Raw genomic sequence first — 23,226 nt, 5'->3', positions numbered from 1 at the left:
TCACATGGTTTCGTATAAGACTCCCTTAGTCATCTTTTACGATAACCATAGGCTTACAACCTTGGCATCTTTCTTGTAGAAAGGCGATGAGCAAACAACCTATTATATCTTAATTCCATCATTGTACCATATTGCTGAAAATGGCTTTACAAGTCTTCTCAAGACTATTGGCTCTGTCTACCCCGCTAGGGATATAGACGTGATTATATGAATGTATGTGTTTTTAATAATGTATTGATCAATTTAGGGATTTCGACGATTAAGTGGAAAATATATTTTATTTTATACAAATAAGTATTTTTTTTTATTTAACTATTAGAATATTTGTACTTTGTTAACGTAATACGTTAGTGTAATGCAACGCGAAAGTTTAAAATTCAGTCATACATTTTATGCAATGTTGAATATAAAGAATCAGTTGAAAATTTAATTGTAAATGTCGATATCGCTATTGAACGTTCATTTAGCTATTATTCCATTCATTTGGTACGTGAAACTTGATTCAAATACATTTTTGAAACAAAAGCTTTTTGCATTCATGACGAGAGAAATGTGAATTGATGAGTAGTTCGTAATTTTAACAATTTATAAAAAAAATTGATATTTGGCGCAGTTATTTTTTAACTCTGTATCGTTTATAGCTATGAAACATTTATGTTATTTAATTATATATGCAACTACATATCGAAACAATAATTAAAACCCTTTATCTTATCTATATAACATAATTATGTTGAAATCGATTCGAACTACATAACGCAATTTTAAAGTAGATAATAAAATGATCTATGATTATTAACTAATAATCCGTATAATTCGATTTAGATAGATATAAATGTTTTATTTACCTAAACAATAAAGATAGATATATTTTTGTATTTGTTTATAATTGACTCAAAAACTTTTAATCTAACAAAGTGCGTGTGGTTCCCGGCACCAATTAAAAGAATGGGACCACTCCATCTCTTTCTCATGGATTTCGTGAAAGGCGACTAAGGGATAGGCTTACAAATTTGGGATTATTTTTTTAGGCGATGGGCTAGCAACCTTGAATCTCAATTCTATCATAAATCCAAATAGCTGAACGAGGCCTATCTGTCTTTTCAAGACTGTTGGCTCTATAGACGTGACCATATGTATGTATGTATGAACTTTTAATACATCGCTATTGATAAAATTTGGCACAGAGATAGAATACATCTTCAGAGCCATCCAGCTAAACGTAGCCTAAGAATTTGGAGACCATTGGTTCTATCTGTTTCAAACATGAATAAAATCCGTCTACAATTTTCCGAGATTAGTGCCTACACACATGCACGTTAATTTTGAAAATAAGTCATAAGTAAGTGCCTATCAAGTATTTCTGGCATTAAATTTCTATTTATTAAAGGTTAAAGGATATTATTCCACCTCACTCGTTTCGTAAATACCCCAATAGAGAAAATATTACAGGTAAAATTACAACGAATTAAAATTAAAACCTATTTAGATTAAGTAATTTAGGCTCGAATAATATCCCAGGGGTAACGTTAACTTCAGAAACAATAACAATTAAAAGTAATTAACGCTAAAATTAAACTTGGAAGTTTTATTCCCTAATAGTGCTTAATAAATAGGAATTAACTGTCTACCGTCCGTGGTCGAACGTTTGAGGTACCTGATTTAAAAAATAATGTTGAAGATATAAATTAAACAGCGGCTGAGTACTGATGACTCTCTGAATAATGTACATTAGTTTCATTGCTAACCGATGCTCTTGTGCTGAAGTCATAGTAAGGAAACCTGCGCATTCTGGCAACTGGAGTTATAAATCTTGGTCAATATACTTAAGTTAGGTTCCTGCAAAGGTTGCGGAGGTCTGGTGGGATTTGCTTCGTGAAAAATCTGAATGCGCATAGATCATGGTTTCATGTATTCGCTTGAATATGCAGGCTTCCTCACGATTTCCCTCGTCGTATGAACACCGGTAAGTATTAAAAAAACTGTAAAATTTTACAATCTGGAATGTATGTGTATTTATTATAATGAGATAAACATTTTGTTTGTCTTTTTTCCGCAAATATCTTAAAAGTCGCTTATCAAATGACCCGGAACATAAATAATCAATGGTTATCGCTTCAATCAATGGTAATGATTTTTATAAATAAAAATAATGGTGTCAGTTTTTTTGGCACATGTGCGAAACATTGAGTGCTTTGCGATTTTCTAACTTCAATAATACTTAAACCTTCAAAATTAGGTTACATTTGGACTTTAAAAATTATATAATATACGAATCGTAGAACAAAATAGAATAACGAGTAGAAGGTATCTTTCCACTTTCCACGATCTCTGCATACTTCTTTTCTTTTCATCCACATTCACCTCTTCATGCAAGCTCGGCGGTATCGGGTACTCTTGACCTGACCGTTTGCTAGGAAGTTCTTAATTTGATCTCTTATCTTACTTTTATTCATTCTGTGCCCGTATCCAAATCCTTCTTTAAACGCAAGTTTACCACGCATAGGTAAATAATAGTTATCCAATATGTTGCAAAAGTTGTAATGTTGAAAAAGTTGGACCAACTCGCAAGTGGATTAATTTTATATTTCTTTCATATAATTACGACGAAGTTAACTAACTGAAATATTTTTTATTTGAATGTGTTTATTATCTCTCATTAAAAAAATAAATAACAAAGTAGGCAACTTACGCCTAAATTCACCCCTTGGACAGTGAATTTCCTCGCGGACAGATGTACCTTGCCCACCAATTTATTTCTCACCCCACTTTTCAAACACAAAGAAAACATCGTTCAACACTTATCACGATTATAAAAGACAGACACAAATTTTCCACTGCTCAAATTACAATAAAACAGCGTTTGATTACTTGTTTTATGTACAGAGATATGTATTTCTAAGTCGATATTGTAACAATTACTGATGTACTTTACATTTGCTGTTCGCGTGGTGTCAACGCATTTACATCGTGGCTCGGAAATTTCGTCCTACTCCAGATTGTTCTAAAAATAGTTTTGTTAGTGCTCTTTATTAAATATTCGCAATAAAATATCTTCGCTTTTGATAAAAAAAAATATCGCGTATCTTTATGTATAAAACTTATCAGAAACTAAATTAGGTGCTCGATAAAAACGCGTTTAGATAATATTTACTTAATTAGGTAATATTTTTTATCTGAACTTTGAAACTAATTACGTTGATTTCTAAATGCCGTAATACTTATTTGATAACAGCATCTTTTTAATTGTAAGTAAACAAAATACAAGATAGAGAACATTCAGCTAAACCTGAAGTAAGTATAAGACTTTTATCATGGGATAACTCAACGATATTATATTTAATAATAAATGAATTAACATTTTACAGATTAAAAAAAATTCAGGCCAATCAGAAAAGTTATTTATCTTGTACAGGCCGGGATTTTAACTACAGAGACCATCACAACTTTATGTTGCGGCAAATAATCCGGGCCCAATATTTGTGGGACAGGATGTAAATAAAAATATACATCTGACGTATGATGTGATAAAGAGCAATACCTAAAGTATCTATAATACTATAACATAAACAGGAATATCAAAGTTCAGTAATAATATATTGTTGGATTCGGTAAACAATATAACATAATAAATAAATTCAAGGGCATACATAAGGACAGATATATATCTGATATGATAAGTAAATAAGTACCCCAGAAAGGTAATCCTACTAGGTCATGACGGTTATTTAAGTTTATTGAGTCTAAAAGCTACCAAAAGCAAATTTTATGCTAAAACCACTGATAAGGTGATCATTCATGATGCCAGCCAAATCGAAAAGAACCGTGGAGTTTCTTTCTTTTAAAGAATGAAAAAAATCTAAATCTGAGTCAAAGAAAAGACGTAATGGTAACCAAAAAAACTTTAATCGAACAAATGGTTTTTTAACATACATATAATCACATATAATCACGTCTATATCCCTTGCGGGGTAGGCAGAGCCAACAGTCTTGAAAAGACTGATAGGAGATTCAAATAGCGACAGGTTGCTAGCCCATCGCCTAAAAGAAGAATCCCAAGTTTTGAAGCCTATCCCTTAGTCGCCTTTTACGACATCCATGGGAAAGAGATGGAGTGGTCCTCTTCTTTTTTTTATTGGTGCCGGGAACCACACGGCAAAACATACAATGTGTTTTTTTTACATTAAAAACATAAACCTCTTATAGTTGTGACGTTAAAATAAATAAGTAGCGACCTCGTTAAATGTGAACGGCAAAACAAACATACAAATTGGCTCAATTAACCGCTCACGTCCCAATGATTGCGTCCGTGCAATGCAAATGCAGTTTTATTAACATTGCAATATTCTGCATTAGGTACTATTTATAATAGATTAGCGACGTCAGTCTGCTTCTTAAAGGTAGCATTTGTACTCGTAGATATAAACCTGTCTAAGAAAACCTTCTTTCCAACTTACTAAAAGCAGGAAAAAAATCCGTCCACAACTTTCCGAGATAAGCGCATACATACAAACTATTGTACAGGGATCAACACAAGTGGGAATTCCTGAAAATCCTTTATTAAAAATATGCCTACGTTATTGTTTTGTATACAAAGTGATATGCAATTAATTTATCCTACTAATATTATAAATGTGAAAGTTTGTAACTGTGTCAGTATGGATGTTTGTTACTATTTCACGCAAAAACTACTGAACCGATTACGATGAAATTTGCTATATGTAGGTAGCTGAAGACCCAGAATAACATATAGGCTACTTTTAATCCCGGAGTTCCCGCGGGATTGATAGAGTTTCCGAGCGAACGAAGTCGCGGGCGGCCTCTAGTTAACAATATATCTCTCTCATATTCATGTGATGCCAGCTTTACCTTCTCAGTTAACAATATTTCGGGTCCAACCCCGCAGTATGGCACGCGCGACACAGTTTTTATCGCGCGAAACAGCCGAACGTGGCCTATATACAAAGACCGTCTGCTCTGTCTACCCCGCAAGGGAAATAGACGTGATTATATGTATGCATGTATAAAGCAGCGTTTGTTTTTTGCACGGCGTCACGCGTGTCATGCTACGAGGGTAGAAATTTCGATTTTCAATGAGATTTCTAGCAACTAAAATTCAGTTTCTACGACATATAAATAGCTGTACAAAATATAGACATTTATATAAATTCTTGATCAAAATCAATGGTATAAGCTTTGTTTTCGTGAAAACTGAGACATATACCTAACAAGAGATATCAGACTATAATTACTCATACTACAAGATGTAGGTAGGTATGTATGAAATTATAGAACCATCAAATTAGTCTGACTAGTATATCCAATCTCCACAGTTCACTTGTTATGGTAATCACTTGCTTCGCTTGACTTAGGTATAAACAGCTTTCATAGTACCTAATAGTATTTTGAACCAAGGAGAGGATCATTGGTCAATTGGTTATGATACCTAGATATGAAAGCGTGATGTAGGATGCATTGTAAAGAAACCTACAATTGAAGCATGGATATCGTAAAATTCGACTGAGTAAAAAGCGCATAAAATATCGTCAATAAATTTGCAAACCTGAGTTATCCAAAATCGTGGTCATAGTCGGGCCCCGGGCTCCCCTCTAAAGATAAAGGTCCAATCGAGGTTAACACTAGAAAGATACAACGCCAGAGGCATAATTAAGACTTGTCCACATAATGCCTCCAAAACAGTTGTCAAAATCATCGAGTTACATACATACATACATATAGTCACGTCTATATCCCTTACGGGGTAGACAGAGCCAACAGTCCCGAAAAGACTGAATGACCACGTTCAGCTGCTCGGCTTGATGATAGAATTGAGATCCAAATAGTGACAGGTTGCTAGCCCATCGCCTAAAAAAAGGATCGCAATTTTATAAGCCCATCCCTTAGTCGCTTTTTACGACATCCATGGGAAAGAGATGGAGTGGTCTTATTCTTTTTGTTTTGGTGCCGGGAACCACACGGCATGGCATCATCGAGTTAATCAGTCCAAATACGTGTACGTATCTGAATTAAGTATAGAATTTATGAATAAATTAAGCAACCCTTCAGTTCGTTAGCCGGGACTCGATATGAACACCGACCACAATTTCGATGTGAAACTACCCACATAATTTACAGTTCTAAAATTACACAATTAATCAAACCTATTACTTATCTAGCGTATAAATGAGATAATATATTTAACAAGCCCTTTGTTTCGTCAAATTATTGATAATGCTATCAATTTAAGCCTTGATGTAACTTAATATAAATTTAACCTGCATAACATTTAAATTACTATTTGAATCTCAATTCTATCATTAAGCCAAACAGCTGAACGTAGCCTATCAATTTTTCCAAGACTATTAGCTCTGTCTACCCCGTAAGAGATATTGATGTGACTTTATGTATGTTAGTTAAAATAAATAAATTTTTAGTCATATGTTTTGGTTACACAACATTGGTTGACGTCAAATGAATTACTTAAAACTAAACTTTACTGCCGCTTCCAAAACGTCAGAACGGAAGAAGCGGTAACAAACTGCACAGCAGCATTTTCTTCTTCGATCGAAGGATATCATTACGGGTAAGTGACTATAAGACTTACAGGGTGCAGGATGCTCGCTTGAAAAATTTCACGTAACAAGCAAGATGTTCTTTGCACCTACGAAAACTACCTGAACGGATTTCAAGCAATCGCAATTTCTGAAAGGAAATGATTCGCTTCCGCTATTTCAGGTTTCTAAGATACGATGATATAATTAAAATGATACATACATACACATAGGCATGTCTCTATCCCATGCGGGGTAGACAAAGCCCACAGTCTTGAAGAATTGCCACGTTCAGCTGTTTGGCTTAATAATACAATTGAGATTCAAATAGTGATAGTTTACTAGACCGTCGCTTTAAAAAAGAAACCCAAGTTTATAAGCCTATCCCTTAGTCGTCTTTACGACATAGGTACCTACATGGGAAAGAGATAGAGTGGTCCTATTCTTTTTTTTGTATTGGTGCCGGCAACCACCCGGTAATTAAAATTATGATGATAGAATCCGAAAAAATATAATGTATTAGTAAAAGGTCAAGTTAAGAGTAGGTTATGGTGGGATCATGGCAAAGATAAAGTCTCTGCCTACTCCTCCAGCAGGTACTGGTACACAATAACGTTTTGATCACATATCTTAATAAAATTGTGAGCTCTAAAAGCTCTTTAACAAAGCTATACAACAATAAAGATATTGCGTGCATATAACAATGAAGTAATACCTAAGTAAAGTAAGGAAGTAAAAAGTGCGATGCATAAGGACGACATTTGGTTCATCAATAGATAGTTTGTTTGTTTGTTTGTTTGTAAACTCTTTATTGCACATAAAAATAAATAAAACAAATTGCATTGATAGTTTTATATTATCAAATTTAAAATGAGAACCACTGAAACTAAAAAAAAAATTATAAATTCCTCTATGTTAAATTTGCGTTTAAACTATCATATTTTTATTTAAATCTTAGCCTCGGCACTAAAACTGCTATGTCGGAGCAGGAAATAGCTTAGACTTTAAAGATGCTATAAAATGCAGCCGGCCATTTAGCGGATTATGCAGAGCGGAGATAGACATTGTGTGCCCGCATGGCGGCTAACTTTGCTCACAGAATGCATTAACATCGGCTCATAAAGTCTGGCTACTTTTTAATCAATTTAAAAAAAGAAACTTCTCACGTCTATGGTTTTTGATATCGATAACTTCAAAGCTAACTGGTGTTTTCTGCACTAATATTATATAGAGTTAAACTTTGATTGTATGAGGCCCAAAAACTACTGGAGCGATTTTATAAATTCATTGTATTGAAATGATTAATTTTATAATTTATTCACATTTTTTTTTAAATATAGGCAATGTGCGTGCATTCTTCCACGATTTAGATTAAGAGATCTAGATTTGTAAATTGACATCTGGTGAAAATGCTGCAGTGTTGTTTGTTCCGCCGCTTCTTCTACACATGCGCTTTGGAAGCGGTAGTAGATATAATTAGACTTAAGTTGTGTTGACGTCAGTGAGTGATACCTTGTTGAAAGTCCAATCATGAAATCCACCATCCGATTTTGAAAATAAATCTATTCTATTATTTCTTACTACAACGTCCATAGAATTAAAGACAGAGTCGCGTTTCGTCTAAATCCAAGCAATAATTGAGATGCTAACCTACCTATTTATCACCTTGAAGGTCTACCCTGCCTATTCTGAGATAAATCTGAAACTTAAACTTAATTCCGCACTCATTCCTTACGTTATCATAACGAAGAAAAAAGTCAAAATATGACTGATATTATTATTTTGACTTTTTTCCTGTTTCCTATTTGACCTGTCACAATTTCGCCAAAAATAAACATAAATTTGAAAGTGAAATCAAAGTTTCCCAATAAAATGTAGTGAATTTCAATGAATAAAATTGTAAACGCGTCTAAAGGAAGACCTTGTTCGTGTCCCGACCACAAAATATGCCATGCTTGCTATCCGGGGAAGCTAAAGTAATTCTCTCGTTTATTTACACATTTTAAATAAATACCGATGTACTTTTACGTTGTCGCCAAATATAAAAGGTAAAAACAAGATTGGGAATGTCGGTTCAACCCGACGATTCATGTTAGATTTAAAAAAACTACTATACTTTTGGTCAGAATTAATGTTCAGAATCTATGAGGGATGATTTTCACAGACAATCAAAGCAACAACTTTTAGTTTTGGCTTAAAACATAGTTTTGTTTTGGAGTTCAGGGTGCTACATATTTTTTACCCACAAAAATCTGATTTCAATGTATACCTACAACTAACGCCAGGCCTGAATTAATTTGAAAAACTATAATATGCATATTACTGAATTCTTTCGTTGTTTCAGACCCCGCATACAAGTCAAACAATCACGCAATTCGCCCATTCCCATCAGAGTTGAGCGTTTTACCGAAAGACAAGGCCGACTTATTAAAATAAGAGACAGTTTGTCAAGTTTAGTCAACAGACCTCCGAAAAAGGACACTTCTGATCGCAAGTGTTCCAGCGATAACATTAGCAATTGGTACAAAAAACATAGAGCCGCTAGGGAACAGAAATCACAAGAGAAAAAGGAACGAAAATTGTATGAAAAAGAAAGGATTGAATTACAGAAGGCGCAAAAGCAATTCGAGAAAAATCAACAAGCTGAACAGGAGAGAATCGCGCGGGAACAGAAAAAGTTAGAAAATGCACAACTTGAGGAATATAATCGATTGCAGAGAGAGAGGGAAAAGGAATTATTGAAACAGCTACAAGAACAAGAAAAGTATTTAAAAAGCTACCCACAGTTACGTATGGAAACAGAAACGTCTTATAAAGATAGTACAAAAAATAAGAGGACTGTCGATAGTGCAAGTAAAAAATTATATAAAAGCAATAAGTAAGTACAGTAAGCTTATTCGGTATTCAATCCATATAATCTACTCAACTTTTTTTTTAAATACTTATGTCGTAATTAAGTAATTCTCAAATATGTTATTAAGGCGGAAGAACGTTAAAGTCATGGCAAAGTTTTTACATGTAAATAACGCTTACTAAGAGACCATTTCAAGATATACATAACCACGCCCTTATCACTTGCTGTGTCTGTCTACCCCGCAAGGGATAAAGACGTGGTTATGCCAACAGTCCCAAAAAGACAGAAACACCACGAGATTCAAATAATAACAGGTTGTTAGTTCATCGCCTAAAAGAATCCCAAATTCATTATATCATCACACACCATCTATGAGGATTATAATAAATCTAAACCGAATTCCCGTTTTTTAAATTAAAATTATGTAATTTCCTAACAAATTTCTTGTTTCAGTCACCACCGCCTTTCCTGGACTGACAGGTTTTCCCACTGGTTCTACAGGCTTTGCTGTCAATTCTACTGCTACTTAACGTGTGTTTTATTAGTTTTGTTTGTTCTTATTTTCGTAATATAAAATTATAATAAGCTTATTATGACATATCATGTGAACGTGTTATTAAACTACTAGGACTCAAAAAATCGATATCTTTTTTTTTTAATAATGTCTTTGTTGTTTTTAAGAACGTATTAACGCCAAAACTTAATCTATTGATAGCAATTCGTTATTTTGATTTAAGATTCTTTAAAACTTCTTTCATCATTTGTTCTGGTCAAAAGTACCCGAAACCGCCGAGCTTGCATGAAGAGAGTTTTAAATGTGGATGAAGCGAAGGAAGTATGCAGAGATCGTGGCAAGAGTGGAAAGAGGTAGTCTCTGCCTACCCTTCCGGGATATAGGCGTGATTTTATACATACATACATAAAATCACGCCTCTTTCCCGGAGGGGTAGGCAGAGACTACCTCTTTCCACTTGCCACGATCCCTGCATACTTCCTTTGCTTCATCCACATTCATAACTCTCGTGATTTTATGTATGTACATATGTTCAGATGATAGGAAATATATAAACTAAATTTGCTCATTGCTAAGAAAATTAAACAGGTGAATCAAAAACTACTTATATAAAAAAGACTTGGGTCATGCGAATTTGGAACCCACGATTTTCGTGAAAACTCCTTAATCACGGTACCAAAAACAGGCTGTAGGATGATATAAAATGAGATGTCATAAAAAAGATATATATCACTTCCACGAGGCATTCATGAGACAACTAAATGGTCACGTATTGACCTCTACGAAGCATTTGAATTACGATAATTAAAGCCCATAGTAGCTTAAAACTCGAATTAATTGCTATAGATAACATAATCGGTCAGTATTCATTCATTAATTAGGACATTGATAAATAAAACAAATCGTAGATTCAAATAACTATAATATCATATGTAATATTTGCGCGGTACATTATTGTACATACAGTGGGCTGCATGATAAAGTATACTACGTTATGCTTTCCTATGTACAGTCTATAGAATATAGCTTCATCTTTATGACAGAAGTCGAATTAATACATTTTCGCACCTACGTCATAATCCGTGCCGTGTGCACCATTAAAAAATTAATAGGACCACTCCATCTCGTTCCCATGGATGTCGTAAAAGGCGACTAAGGGATATGCTTATAAACTTAGGATTCTTCTTTTAGGCGATGGACTAGCAATTTGTCACTATTTGAACCTCAATTCTATCATTAATCTAAAACAGCCGAACATAGCCCATCAGTATTTTCAACTGTTGGCTCCGTCTACCCCGCAAGGGATATAGACGTGATTACATTTATTTTATGTATGTACGTCATACTCGTAGTTATCTTAGAGGATAGACTTAAGTATTAAATAAAATAGTTATCGTTCAATCCTGTCAGAGAGATCAATTATTTTATTGACTGTAGTAACATCATCTTCCTGGCGTTTGCCCTAATTGCTCCTGGTTCTCCTTCCCAAGGTAGAAAGATTCAGGACAAACCCCTAGGTCCGCCCTTTACTACGATCCAAGTGTTGCCAGCCCCCGTAACATGCGCGCGCGACTCCGTTTTTATCGCGCGAAAAACTATCGCTGTCCCGTTACACGTCATGATAAAAAGCGAAACAGCAAAGTATTTGCACGATAAAAACGGCGTCGCGCGTGTAAAAATTCGGGAGCTGAATCATGAAATCAGTACACACAGTACAAATATATTTGAATGTTTTAGCAAAAAAAAAACGACCGAAGAACAAACGTCATTGGCAAATGACAATCGAATGGCAGATTTGTATTGGACTTTACGCTTGACAGCTTAGTGTTGCCATTTGTGTGAAAGGCATTTCAAAATATATTTGCTTGCCATAGCATTAAAAATCTGTTCTCACCATAAATATATTTTTTTTCTATCACTGGTAATCCTTAGATCTATAGTTGTGATATACAACTAACAACATATATTGTAACTTGTATTATTTTTACATTACATACTTAAGTGGAAAGGTCATTCCTGTAAATTTTTGCTATGCTGCAAGAACCAGAAACAAATTAATTAATAACAGGGGAATATTCATTGCAGACACAATTTTAGTAGACGATATTTAAATGAAAACAAAAACATAGTAACACTACGTCAATGTAGAGAAATTAGCCCCAGTATTCCCTCTTAAATAACAATTTCAAGTCAACACTAAAAATATAAACAACTTGTCCGAATCACATGATAAATAAAATACTCCTTAACCCAAACATCGAAGTTGTTTGTTAGAGAGACCAAATGAGTTTCAATAAATTCTAAAGATACTTTATTAGGTATCAATTACTAATTATTTTTTGCTATAAACTATCATTTTAAAAATATAAAAAAATATTTTATAAACCAAATTATTATTTCAATAAGGCAGTAGATCACATTAGTAATTATTCCTAAAAACGCCGATATATACAGTTCCCAACAAAAATGACTTATCAAACAAACATTTCGTTAAATACAGTTAGAACGAGACCGCAAAACAAAATGGCCGCTTGACAGGTCAATTCTAATTGGCGCGAAATTCACAGTTCAGTTTCCCTTATTTGAAACACTTCTGATTCTAAAACGTTCTCCTTTTCGACCATAGACTTCTTAACTTCCATAGAGGCATCATCTTTACTACCATAACGTTTGCGACTCGGACTTTCCAAATTCGCAAGATTCTTTAACGGAGATCTGGTCGGCTCTTTATCAACTGCTAAATTGCTGATCGATAGAGTCAAATCGGATGGAATATTGCCATCTAAGCAATACATGAGTGATTCCGTTATCTTTTCCTCCGTGTCACTCGATTTGTTTAGAATCGATAGATCAATTGGTGTCGCCGTTAGCACTGATCGACTAAGGAGGTATTCTCTGAACGGCTCAGTTAGAGATTTTATTTTTTGTTCGTTCAATTCATGTGAGATCTTGAATGTCGGCGGTAATTCCTCGGTGCCGCAGAGAGTAGTGTTGAGGTCTTCCGTTATGTTTGGTCTTTCGTGGCTAATAACAAATCGAGTGGTGTGGGTTCTTAAAGGACTGATTTCAGCGTTCGAAGTTGAGCGGCCGTCGAAAGAAGTTTTTGGTCGCGGGAGTGATGTGTTTGATCTGAAAAATCAAAGATATTAAAAAAATATATGGTCATTCAACGCAATGGTCTCAATAACACACTCTCAAAGCGAGAAACACATATCTCATAATCCGAGAAACACAAGCTCGCGCTTTGGCTGCTCGCTCTCCGGCCCATTGTCCCGTTGTTCCAACGTTATGATTTGTGGCTTACGTACAACCAGAAAGACATCCAAAATTAAGTTTCTCACTAACCTTTTTATCTTCTTCATCTCTCGATTACATCCTCACCTCTCTGGAGAGGCACGTAGGCTCACTTCATGTCCCTCACTCTGGTGACATCTTTGGCTCATAATTTTTTTGGTACTTTTGAATACGTTGCTTAACTTGGCCAGATTAAATTTCTCGCTGTTATTGGCATGTGGCGCAGAGAGTTAGCCAATACCAACTTGTTTACAGTGAGAAAACCCAGCTCTCACAAATACTATATTACCATTTACCTCTCATAATACGAAGATCTGGATACGTCATCGTCAGAGGACACAAAATCGCTGTCGTTCTTCGGCGACATGGCCTCGTACACCGGCTCGGGCTTCGGCCGCTCGCTCTCCGGCAGGCTGTCGCGTTGTTCCGACGTGATGATCAGCGGCTTGCGGGAGCGTGGCGTCATTATTGATTCCTATGAATTTTATTTAGAGTCAGTTCTATGAAATACTAATGTAATAATTAATAGTAGGTACTAGTTGACGCATATATTGAACGCGTGCGATCAATTTGCATAAATCTTGGGTATAAACATATATGAATAATATAAAAAAATATAAAGAAACCGTTCAAATTACAACTCACAACTTCAAAATCCTTAAAACCGCATTTAAAGAACACATTTTTTCAGGCAAATGAAAAAGTATGAATAAAACAAATCGGTTACATTCCCCTGTTAGTTAATGTCGGGGAAGAATGAGAAACGGAAAACATTATTCTACTTACTTGAACTTCCCATTTTATAGTGCCTGAAGACAGGCAACCGTTAAATAGTCAGGACGATGACAATTCATAAATTCAAAATGCATTTAAGTTAGAAAATACAATCACATAGCAAAGCAAACGAAACGATGCATGAAAACAAAATGCACATGACAAACAAACCTGCATAGCCTTCGACAATTTCTGAGTAGACTTCGTAATAGGGGACATGGAGGCTCTTCTGAAATTCACTGTGAAAGGTGTACTGCATTCCTCTTCGGACATCGCCTCAGAAAAGCCCGGGGTACTAGTCAAATAGTGTAACTTCATATCGTCGCTATCATCCGAGCTAGACTTCGTTGGCGTGCGAATTTGCTCTTTATCGTCAGGGTGAGAAAGGTCGTTTTCTGATCCGGTGTCTTGTTCGTCAAAACACGAAACGCAAGATGTCGGCGTGCCCCTAATAGCGGCTCGCTTCTGATACTTCTTGTTCAAATTCTGCGACGCTGAAAGTATCTTCGAACGGAAAAGTCTCGTGCGTTTTTTCGTATTTTTAGGCGTTTCCTCGGCGTCTAAAACGCTCAAATTTGGTTCAGAAACAAATTTAGGACTGTGTTTCTTGGATTTATTTAATGCACCATCGGAAAGAGTGCTCTCGTTGCTCGCGTCCGACTCGTAATCGTCGTCCAACGATTCGGAACTGGCTATTTTGTTCGCAAGATTTTTCAGTACAATATTTTTGTGCGAAACATCGACTTTACTGTCGTCCGTGAAACGCAATTTCCCTTTGCTCGATTTCTGTAAAGATTGCATGCTTTTAGCACATGATGCGAAAGTTAGGTGAACACACGATATGAGACAGAGGTAAGTTAAGGCGATCGTATTGTTAGTCACAATCGAAAACGCATACAGAGTAGGCTTTTGACACAACATTACATTTATATAAGAGAGTGGTGTTATTTTAATAAAGGAAAATATTTTAGTACAGTCAACAACACGTCAAGTAATCATTAAGCAACTTTCAGGATTACAATCAGTGAATTTTTAAGAGATGATATATGCTGTTGACTGTACTTTAGAAATTAAACAAACATTTTAGCATTAGTAGCTCAGAAAGGAATGAAATTAAATATCAAAATAGCATCAATCTTACCTCTTCGACAGTATTAATGCTAGATCCGGACCCCTTTTTGGGCGTCTTATTGAGGAGGCCCTTGTTAAATATGTGCCTCTTGATGGAGTCTCCGAAACTACGCGAGCCTGCGACTTTGCCCGTCCTCTGTATTTGGATGGGAGTACCTGGAAAATTATTATAAGCACATCGATTTATTATCCCACTTATTATCCCCACTTTGCATGTTGCGATTTACCAAATCTTATATCATAAACTTATAGCATTCACACTGAGTGACTGATGTCACATTTCATCTTGTGAAATAATCTTATTTCCTCGAAAGCATACACAAATATCTTTGCACACTTCATTCTTACTCTTTTAGGGATAGACAGGCTCAAAAGTCCTAACATTTTAAATCCAATTAGGCTCAGAATAAGAGGATAAAAAAAAACAAAAAAGACAATTGAGATTTTGATAAAGTGATTAACTATCTAAACATTTTTAACCTTTTCCTTGATTAAATCAGGCATATATTGTTATTTTTTTTAACTCCAAGACCAGCAAAGATACTTGCCATATCCATTCTGCCTGTTGAAGTGCTTGATAAGCCGTCTCTTGTGTTGCGAGGCGGGCAGAGCCTGTATGTGCGCGTAGAGTTGCGCGAGCGCAGTGTCCGTGGGGTTGGTCGCGTTCTCGGCGCGGGTTCGATGCCGGTCCACGAACGTGTACACCGTGTTCGCTGCGGTTCTAAAAACGAAGATTTTTAACTTCATTGAATAATAGAGTTCTATAAAGATTAAAAAGATTAAGTAACTAGAAAGAAAGAAAGAAAGAAAAATCTTTATTTGGCGCAAGATGCTTTTGAAGCAACTAGGTATGTTAATCTGAAAATAACCCTTAGAAAATAACAAATATATTAGAAGTGATTGTCATCTGAACTCTTAGGTAAGAACGTGAGCGCCATCTTTTGGGTGTGTGGTTCCTGCTTTAGCGTCATGTATTGGCCAGTAATATGCACTCGCTAGGTGATTTTCACACATAAAATCACGTCTATATCCCTTGCGGAGTAGATAAAGCCTAGTCTCGAAAAGACCAATAGGCCACGTTCAGCTATATGGCTGATTGATAGAATTGAGATTCAAATAGTGACAGGTTGCTAGCCCATCGCCTAAAAGAAGAATCACAACTTTAGAAGCCTATCCCTTAGTAGCCTTTTACGACATCCATGGGAACGACATGAAATGGTCCTATTCTTTTTTCTATTGGAACCACACGGTACGCACAGGTAATTTTCCATGGTTTTATATAGGAATGAGAAATGAGATAAATATATTTTTGTCCTCTTTCTCATAAATACTTACTTGCCGTGAGGTTCACAGCACCATTACAAAAAAGAATAGGACCACTCCATCTCTCTCCCACGGATGTCGTAAAAGGCGACTAAGGGATAAGCTTAAAAACTTGGGATTCCTCTTTTAGGCGATGGGCTAGCAACCCGTCACTATTTGAATCTCAATTTTATCACTAAGCCGCTAAGCTAAGCTGAGCGTGGCCTATCAGTGTTTTCAAGACTGGTGGCTCTGTCCACCCCGCTAGGGATATAGACGTGATCATATGTATGTATGTACTTACTTGTCAGTAATACTCTCGTCCAGGTCGACATCAGGCGACAGGAGTCTCCGTTTCTCCCGCGTTGTGAAGTACGCGGCGGCGTCAGTCGCCAGCCGCGCCGGCGCAGCGAACACGCGTGAGCAATGGCGGATCATGAAACTGATGACCGGGGCGAGTGCTACGGCTTCCGTGTGGAACGTTTCTGGTGATAACTGGAGGAGATACATACATACATACACATAACATAAAATCACGCCTCTTTCCCGGAGGGGTGGGCAGAGACTACATCTAACTACTTGCCACGATCTCTGCATACTTCCTTCGCTTCATTCACAAGGTATTACTTATTGACGACACAGCACATAAATCTAATTATAACTACTACCGCTTCCAAAGCGCATGTGTAGAAGAAGCGGCGGAACAAACTACACTGCAGCTTTTTTTATAGACATATATAGATATACATCCAAAACCCAGGCTAATCAGATAAAGTTGGTTTCACATCATGCCCTGGCCGGGATTCGAACCGAGAACCTATTGTGTCACAGACAAGCGCACTACGGCTTTATGATTTATTTCTACTATATTGTACTTAATAAAATCAGGCGGACTTAATGCCAATGGCATTATCTAACAGCATTGGGTTAACCCAGCGATACAACGCTGTTAGATAATATAATAGATTTAGTTAGATAATGCAGAGAACTTTTAATTCCAATAAGTTAACAACTAACCTTTCTCGGACACAGTAAGTGAGGAGTGAACATGGTAGCCAGTGTATCTGGAGACATGCGGTTAGAAGCTTCGTTGTCGGCCACCAGACGGAGCAATGTCAGCAATCTCTCCAAGAAACTCCGGTGTGACGGGGCCAGTAGAAGTAAGAGCAGTTGCAACGCCGTGAGGAGTTTGGTTTCAGACGACTCTGCGTTTGGCGGGTATTGGGCTGCGGTTGCAAGAAAGAACATTCATATATACAATCAAAATTTTATCCCTTGTGGCTTAACTAGCTGTGCCCGCGACTTCATCCGCGTGGTATAGTTATTTTGAGCATCATAGGAGGATGAATAATTTTAAACCCTCAAGGATGAATAATTTTCTCCATTTTTTTCACATATTCCATTAGTTCTTTGCTCCTTATGGTTGCAGCGTGATGTTATATAGCCTAAAGCCTTCCTCGATAAATGGTCTATACAACGTAAATAGAATTTTTCAATTCAAACCAGTAGTTCCTGAGATTAGCGCGTTCAAACAAACAAACTCTTCAGCTTTATAATGTTAGTATAGATAATGGAATTGAGATTCCAAAAGTGATAGGTTGCTTGCCTATCGCCTAAAAGAAGAATCCCAAGTTTATTAGCTTTTCACTTGATTACCTTTACCATTTGCTCGAGGTGTGGCTGATGAACCATGTTTATTTTTCATGACCAGCATGGAAGCTTGCACTAGATGAATGTGCTCCTATTTCCTTAGTCGCCTTTTACAAAATCCATGGGAATGCGATGTAGTGGTCCTATGCTTAGTTGCTGGGAACCACACGACAGAAGAAAGCTTATAATAGTTATCAACAGCACTGTTGGTTTGAGGCCTTGTAGTTCAGTTCTCAGAAAGTAGAAAAGAGTATATTCTCTTCTTGTAGATTTCATAGAAGTAAATGTTACTAGATAAGCACTCACAACAGTGATTACTGGTGCAGTAAGAAATCCTTGATGGATAGAGAATAGAATACACTTTAGTGTACAACAAAAAAATATATGCATATGCCACCAACAGGCAATTATTATTTTTACATTTCTATTAAAATGGACTTAATATTTCCGTTTTACAAAATATGCTTGTGTTCTTTACTTTTACTTACTAGCCAAAGTGCAATATGTCTGATAATACTGATCCATCAACAGCGGCTGAGGTAATTCTGCTAAGAAACCCTTGAGGACTGAAGCACAGTCATGAACAGAGAACCGTCCCTCCTCCAGCTGCAAACTAGAGCCGGTGAGGAGCAGCTGACGTAACTCCTGCTGCCGACTGAGAGAGCCAGTGCGTCGAAATATACCTTCTTGTGTTACATCTGTAATTAAAAACAATACATAGCATTAAATTTTTGAGTGTGTTTTTTATTAAAGTTGTATTTGTTATTTTTAGTTATTGTTAGCCCTGGCAACTTTTATTTTAGAAAAAAAGTATGTGAAATTTCAGGAATATCAAGACTATGTTTTAAAATGTAAAATGCTTGTAAAATGTCTATAATAAAAACCCTAAGGAAATATCCCAGAGGGTTATGTGATTCCTGCATACTTTTTGTACACCATATCCTGCATACTAGCATTCTCAACCTGACCTTTAAACAGATTGACTCTGATTTGGTCAAACCATGTTTGTCTAAGCCTGCAAATTCCAACATTCCCAATTACACTCCCCTTATAATAACACTAGAGGCCGCCCGCGACTTCGTCCGCATGGAAACCCTATCAATCCCGCGGGAACTCTGGGATAAAAAGTAGCCTATGTGTTATTCTGGGTCTTCAGCTACCTACATACCAAATTTCATGGTAATCGGTTCAGTAGTTTTTGCGTGAAAGAGTAACAAACATCCATACATCCATACAAACTTTCGCCTTTATAATAGTAGTAGGATATTACATTTTGCCATACATTACATGTTGGTCTCTTAGTGAATAAGTAGTATAGTGTATGAGAGCTGCTGTTTGTGTACATTCTCTCTCCATGCGGATTGAGGAAGTTAATCAAGGGAAGGGCTTATATACATGATACTTTGGGGATCATAGAAATTTCATTATCCATATTTCTATAGATGTATGTGTGTAGTAAAAAAACTATTCAATTAATTCTTGTACTTGGTAAAACCAATAAACAAATGTTGTGCACTGGACATTTGGGACACTGGATCCATTAGGATCCAGGATGTCCCAGAGGTATCACCTACAGGACATCCTAGATCCATGTGATCCAATGTGAAACACTATATTTATACTCACTTTCTTGTTTAGATAGAAAATCTATCAATTCATTTAGCCTCAATAATCCATCTTCAGTTATGGATGTACCATCAGATTTGGCATTATTATTACTATTTTGACTAGAATTTGAACCAATATGTTTGGTTTTCTTGTGGAAATTCCATCGGAATTGCTTTGGTTTATCTGTTGAACAATCAACACTGAAAAAAATAATATTTATAATTGACAAAAGAAAACTTTTTATAAATTATCAAAAGAGGAAATGTGATTCAGTTTTACTTACTCGTCAGTATTAATATCAACTACGAATGATAAATGCATGCGAACCAATGTAAAGAATTGGTCTAAATTTTCCTTTCTCAGCTTTTCTATCAGAGATAAATCCGAGGAACTCATTTTCTTTTATATCACAAGGCAGTTTTTTTATTTCTAGTTTTATTTAATAAATGTCTGCTACAGAGTTCGCATATTATTACACAATAATTGACTTCAGCTGAACGAAGACCACTTCAAAAAACATCGTCATTTTTAAGACAAAATATGGATTAATTGGCGAGAATAATTAGAAAATGCAAATGGAAACAAACATTGTATTCAAACGCCATTTGACACTACACAACGGACAGACGAGCCAACTGAAAGTACGTTTTGAACATTGTCTTGAAATAAAATTATTTATTAATTAAAATAATAAGATACTTGTGATATTTTTCGTACATTAATGCAAAATAATAAGGTGCATAAAAATAATAAAAAAAAAATCCAAAAGGAACGCACAAAACACATTAATACGAACCAAAGAGAATTTATCCGCTACGTTCTTAATACGAACAAAACGTTCTGACACACTGAAGGTCTTAATATGACATTATTTTTTTAAAGTAATTATGGCACAGGACATAACTTTTTCGGATAATGGGTTTTAACTGGTGGCGCTTAGCTCTTTGCAGCAATGTTATACATAAATCTTTGTAAATTCCCTTATTCACCTTTTACGACATCTATAGGAAAGATATGGGGTGGTTCTATTCTTAAGTGCTGGAAAACCACAAACATATAAATATACAGTAATGTTTTTAAATGTGTGGAAAAGTGTTTTCCTTGCCATGCCACGCACAATTGCAGTTCGTAAGACTTAAGTCTAAAATGGAGGCAAATAAATAAAAAATACTTTGAAGATATTAACTTATTTTCCTTTTATCAAATAAACTTACATAATATTTTACAGATTTACAGTCTCCCAAAGTAGATACAGTCTTACATTGACCCAGATATGGAATAAACAAAATTTAAATATCTTGAGAAACCTTTATGTTAAAAATAAGCAGAGTAGCATTTAGAGCTTCCCAAAATAAGTCATTGGATACATATTATTTATTTGTGTGGAAAAAAGGCAATGACTCAATTTAAATAGAGAAGTCTCTTAAAATGCCCAATGATAATCATAATTTTAGATTGCTAATAAAAGTCTAAAACATATCATCATGACCTAATTCAGCCAGTAAATTTAATCCCCTTTCTTTCAATGCCTTAGAAAGTAATTTTTGTTGATCAACTTTTGAATCCTGTTCTCGTCTTTGAGCATCAAGTATATCATCCACTGATACTTCCGTTAGTGGTAAATTCTCTTCTTTTTCTCTGTCCTGCAAGAATGAAACATAACATTAATCCTTTGTAATTGCCTATTAACCCATGGCATGCCCTAAGCTAAAGTTAGTTCATGAGTCAGGAATTGAGACACAGGACGGTTAAGTATATTGAAACTTTATTATTATTATATGTATACTTTAAACACACTAGCAGCTCATAAAGCTGATGCATGTGAATTTTGATGCTTGGAGATTTTTTAAAGTTTGTCTAGCCAATTCTTAAAACAATTGACTGTAGGAGCAGTTATGACACTTGTATGAAGCTTGTTCCAGTCTGTAATAACATAATTAGGGAGGAAATTTTGGAGTGGATTCTTTTTTGGCTTTCGTGCGGCATAACTTTATTTAACATATAGGTACAATCAGTGCCATGGAATGTGTTATGTGGTTTCCAGTACTTTAAAATAAAAACAACTCCATATTCTACCCATGAATGTCATAAAAGATGACTAAGGGATAGGTTTATAAACTTGGGATTTCTTTTCGGCGATAGGTGATAATATTTAAATGTCAATTCTATCATAAAGCTCAATAGCTAAATGTGGGTGTGTTTATCAGTCTTTTCATTACTGTTGGCTCTTTTCTTCCTTTACTTGGGATATAGACATGACTAAAGTACTTATGTATAGGTACAATCATATTCAGAGCCTGTAAACTGTCTTTGCTTTGATCAATTTACCTACAATTACGCCATCAGTAAATAAGAAAAAACTCAATATAAGTTGTACCTCACTAGGTGGCACTCTAGCATATAACTATAACCTAAATTAAAGTCCTTCTGTGACATATAATAGCAGAAAAAATTTTATTTAATAAATTTAAGTTATTATGTTAAATACTGTTTACTAGCTTTTAATATGATGGCTTAATGAAAATGATGATGATTGCAGATGGATAGACTCTCAATGAAATTGCAACACCTCAATTTGTTTTTAATAGGAATTATACAAAAAATTATGAAATCATTGTATACTTACTATCTCACCCAAAAGTACAACATTTTCGCCTCTAACAATGAATATTCCTCGAGGTATGTCCCCATACTCTTTACCAACATGAATCCTTTCAATAGTTTTATGTAAAACTAAATTAGCGAACTGGTCGACGCAGCGCAGGTAGCCAATAAGGGTTCGACCATCACGCAGCAGCACCATAAGCTTTTCTTTATGGAACACAAATAATTTAAAGATTATTACAGAAAACATTCGACAAAACGTGAATAAATAAAATAACTTTTCACTAGAGACATACTATCTAGTTCGTCCAGTAAATGGGCTGTTCCTGCCAATGGGTTTATATTTCCAGACATTTTATTTGTTATTATTTTAACAGAGGGAAGTACTCAAAACAGAACACTTCGAAAAGTTCGAACTTCGAAAACAAACAATGTATGTATGAGATGAACCCGACGATACATGACATGACATCCCAGCAGACGAAGACATCCCATAAATGACTGACAGATTGACAATAACATTACAAAAGCTGAGCTGTTGGATTCAAGTTTTTTATCGTTTTTTTTTTAATGGTTTCTACCACACTCAAAATATTGTAACACTTAAGGAAGTGGCATCCCACTTCAAGTCCCTGAGGATCGTCGAGTTCCTCACGAAGTGCGGGGTCTCCGACGACTGTTCTGAGTCTTTGGTTCTCTTGTGCTCTGAGTCTTCTCCTGTTGGTCTCAGAGCAGTATGCGTACTACGCCGGGGCCGCGTACGTTAGAACTGCGTGAATTCTCCCCCTGGCTGCCTTGGTCTTCGCCACGACGTCTCCGATGTGGTCTCATTGATTGATCTTGGAATGAGTGTGAGTGTTATTGGTATTACAAACGTCAGAGTAAAGATATAATTATAATCAGAAATCTCCGAACTGCTAAGCTATAATCAGTCTAATTGTAGC

The 23,226-nt window shown here is 35.7% G+C and overlaps 4 protein-coding genes across 6 annotated transcripts in view; 1 reads left to right on the top strand and 3 right to left on the bottom strand.

Annotated features, from left to right (window-relative positions):
- Positions 1-3,055, bottom strand: part of LOC106137374 (delta-1-pyrroline-5-carboxylate synthase) — a 30,873-nt gene extending 27,818 nt beyond the window's left edge. Inside the window, exon 1 of the mRNA XM_013338193.2 lies at positions 2,693-3,055. Coding sequence (XP_013193647.2) covers positions 2,693-2,791 — 99 coding nt within the window. The 5' untranslated portion in view covers positions 2,792-3,055. The remainder of the gene's footprint in view (positions 1-2,692) is intronic.
- Positions 1,871-10,027, top strand: LOC106137333 (MAP7 domain-containing protein 1). 2 transcript variants are annotated; one of them, XM_060945391.1, is made up of 3 exons: positions 1,871-1,966; positions 8,896-9,429; positions 9,859-10,027. In XM_060945391.1, exons 1-3 carry the CDS (start codon positions 1,902-1,904, stop codon positions 9,977-9,979), a joined length of 720 nt encoding a protein of 239 aa, XP_060801374.1. In that variant the 5' UTR covers positions 1,871-1,901; the 3' UTR covers positions 9,980-10,027. The 2 variants fall into 2 exon arrangements, with proteins under 2 accessions (XP_060801374.1, XP_060801375.1); XM_060945392.1 differs by lacking the exon at positions 1,871-1,966 and adding an exon at positions 8,516-8,599.
- An 835-nt stretch (positions 10,028-10,862) lies between these two features.
- Positions 10,863-20,790, bottom strand: LOC106137340 (rho GTPase-activating protein 19). Of its 2 annotated transcripts, XM_013338151.2 has the most exons (10): positions 19,962-20,790; positions 19,697-19,878; positions 18,559-18,768; positions 17,438-17,646; positions 16,725-16,915; positions 15,667-15,839; positions 15,129-15,274; positions 14,159-14,773; positions 13,510-13,688; positions 10,863-13,048 (listed from the first exon to the last, which is right to left on the bottom strand). In XM_013338151.2, exons 1-10 carry the CDS (start codon positions 20,072-20,074, stop codon positions 12,481-12,483), a joined length of 2,586 nt encoding a protein of 861 aa, XP_013193605.2. In that variant the 5' UTR covers positions 20,075-20,790; the 3' UTR covers positions 10,863-12,480. The 2 variants fall into 2 exon arrangements, with proteins under 2 accessions (XP_013193605.2, XP_013193606.2); XM_013338152.2 differs by lacking the exon at positions 14,159-14,773.
- A 59-nt stretch (positions 20,791-20,849) lies between these two features.
- Positions 20,850-22,765, bottom strand: LOC106137354 (U6 snRNA-associated Sm-like protein LSm1). Its single transcript, XM_013338166.2, has 3 exons — positions 22,579-22,765; positions 22,305-22,489; positions 20,850-21,321 (listed from the first exon to the last, which is right to left on the bottom strand). Exons 1-3 carry the CDS (start codon positions 22,634-22,636, stop codon positions 21,148-21,150), a joined length of 417 nt encoding a protein of 138 aa, XP_013193620.1. The 5' UTR covers positions 22,637-22,765; the 3' UTR covers positions 20,850-21,147.
- Between the last annotated feature and the right edge of the window lie 461 nt (positions 22,766-23,226).

The sequence above is a fragment of the Amyelois transitella genome, chromosome 8, assembly GCF_032362555.1.
Source record: "Amyelois transitella isolate CPQ chromosome 8, ilAmyTran1.1, whole genome shotgun sequence".
NCBI classification, from domain to species: domain Eukaryota; kingdom Metazoa; phylum Arthropoda; class Insecta; order Lepidoptera; family Pyralidae; genus Amyelois; species Amyelois transitella.
Note: the sequence above shows the minus strand (reverse complement) of the source record. Positions and strands in the feature narration are given on the sequence as shown.